This window comes from Propithecus coquereli, unplaced genomic scaffold, assembly GCF_000956105.1.
Source record: "Propithecus coquereli isolate 6110/MARCELLA unplaced genomic scaffold, Pcoq_1.0 Scaffold194, whole genome shotgun sequence".
NCBI lineage: Eukaryota > Metazoa > Chordata > Mammalia > Primates > Indriidae > Propithecus > Propithecus coquereli.
This window is the reverse complement of record NW_012144300.1, coordinates 1,768,106-1,770,145: the sequence shown is the minus strand read 5'-3', so window position 1 is coordinate 1,770,145 and position 2,040 is coordinate 1,768,106. Positions and strand designations below refer to the sequence as shown.

Here is a 2,040-nt window from a genome sequence, read left to right as displayed (position 1 = left end):
AACCTCAAATTCCTGGGCTCAAGCTATCCTCCTGCCTCAGCCTCCCAAGTAGCTGGGACTATAGGCACATACCACCCCGCCCGGCTAACTCTGTTGAATTTTTGTAGAGACAGACGCTACGTTGCTCAGGCTGGTCTCAAATTCCGGCCTCAAGCTTCCCAAAGTGCTAGGATTGCAGGCGTGAGCCACCACACCCAGTCAAAATTTACTTCTTTTTTAAAAATCTGATGTAAATGGGGATTTGAAAAATGCTAACAGTTTAAATTAATCCTATCCGTAAGTAACAGTGGATTCCCTCTTGCCTAATTGCAAACATCTAGGTAATTCTGAAAATTGAGAAACAACACTCTTCTAAGAAAAAATTTAATTTTAGCTTTCTTCTCCACATCAGTATTTCAGCAAAATTATAATTTAGCAATATCTCACATATAATCCCCACAATTAATTCATGGAATTACAGTAATTTTAATAATTACTTTTGAGGAACTTGGTGTTGTAATAATTGCTTTCATAAGTAAGGATCTGGGAATCAACCAGCCATAAACTAACAAAAAAACACAACTTTTTAACCCAAACTAGCAAGAATTGTATTTTCTCCCACAGTAACCTCCAAAGCTAATTTTTACCAAATGTAATACACTAAAAGGTATCAAGATAGTAATCTATATTATATTTTTTATTAGCTCTGTTATCATGAACAAGATTTTGGCTGCCTGATGAGACATACCAAATTCAAATTCTACTACACACAACAGATTTGACACGTTGTTTGAGGAGGAAGTTTACAAAGATGACTACATTTAATGAAGGCTTTAGTACACTGAACTTCTAATTACTAAATATTTCAACCTTTGCTCACTCCTATTTTTATTTATCGAAAGGCAGGAGTAAGCCATAAAGACTGTCAAGATCCTGAAGAAGGAAATGCCAAATAACTAAAACATACTGAATGAGCATCTACCATATATATACAGCATTGTTCTGAGGCCCTCAGAAGAGGCTATAATGTCCAAGTAAAAGAAACTTATTTTTCAAACATGTACCCTTAATGATTATCAACTAAATCTAATTTGTGTACTTGCAAACTTTAAATATAACAAAATTCCTGACACTTTAAATAACTAAATGCTATAGACGTCTTACCTTTTTTCTTTTGGCATGAAAGTCTATGGTATCTATCCCACTCCTATCAAGAGGCTGAAAAAATAAAATACTATTAGAATAAATGGAAAATTCTGAAAATTTTATTCTTTAAAAAGGTTTACAAGTCAACTTACAGAATTCAGAGGAGAAGAAACAGATGGAATTCTTTTTGCATCCTGTTAAAGTTGAAATAATAAAATTAATATTTTTCACTAATATCAAATTTTGTTGCACTCCTGTATTTAATTGTGATTTTAAAAATTTACCGCTAGAGGGCTTGACATCTTCTCTAAAGACTGCAATATTCTCCGAGCTGTTGAACTGGTCACACCATAAGATTGTGCATTGAGTTGCTTAGCTTTCATCTGTCTTCTGACTGGTGCCTATAAAGTAAACCCTATATTATTTGTTGCAGCACTAAATATGACACATATTTCATGCAATGAAAATATTTACAAAATACAATAGATGTCCAAAATGAAACAGGATTAATGTGTTAACAGCAAATTATCTCTGTGTGGTATCCTTAAGTGTAAATTCAAATTTTTTTCTTTATACCTTTATTGAAAATCCAATTCTCTACTTTAGAAATTACTTTTACAATCAGAAGAGTGACATAACACTCTAAAGAGAGATCTGCCAGTTATGTCACATGGCAGAAATGGGGCGATTGATAAAAAGTTCTAAACATTTTCTTGGATCCATTTTTCCCTAATATTTGAATCAAAGAACATTAAATTAATGAGAACTGAATTAAGATATCTGTTGTCCTGGCTATTAAATAACATGGAATTATACTAAACTCCAAGATGGCTATACAAGGAGAGTGCAGACTCTGTTGCGATGGAAATTTAACATTTTAATACTAATTATTTATTTCTAAGAAGATAATATAAC

At 32.6% G+C, this 2,040-nt stretch overlaps 1 protein-coding gene across 1 annotated transcript in view; it reads right to left on the bottom strand.

Annotated features, from left to right (window-relative positions):
* The window catches only part of NUP153 (nucleoporin 153kDa), a 98,573-nt gene that overhangs the window by 53,678 nt on the left and 42,855 nt on the right, over window positions 1–2,040 (bottom strand). Inside the window, exons 6-8 of the mRNA XM_012643253.1 lie at window positions 1,410–1,526; window positions 1,278–1,319; window positions 1,144–1,197 (exon numbers count right to left, since the gene is read on the bottom strand). Of these exons, the coding sequence (XP_012498707.1) occupies window positions 1,144–1,197; window positions 1,278–1,319; window positions 1,410–1,526 (213 nt within the window). The remainder of the gene's footprint in view (window positions 1–1,143; window positions 1,198–1,277; window positions 1,320–1,409; window positions 1,527–2,040) is intronic.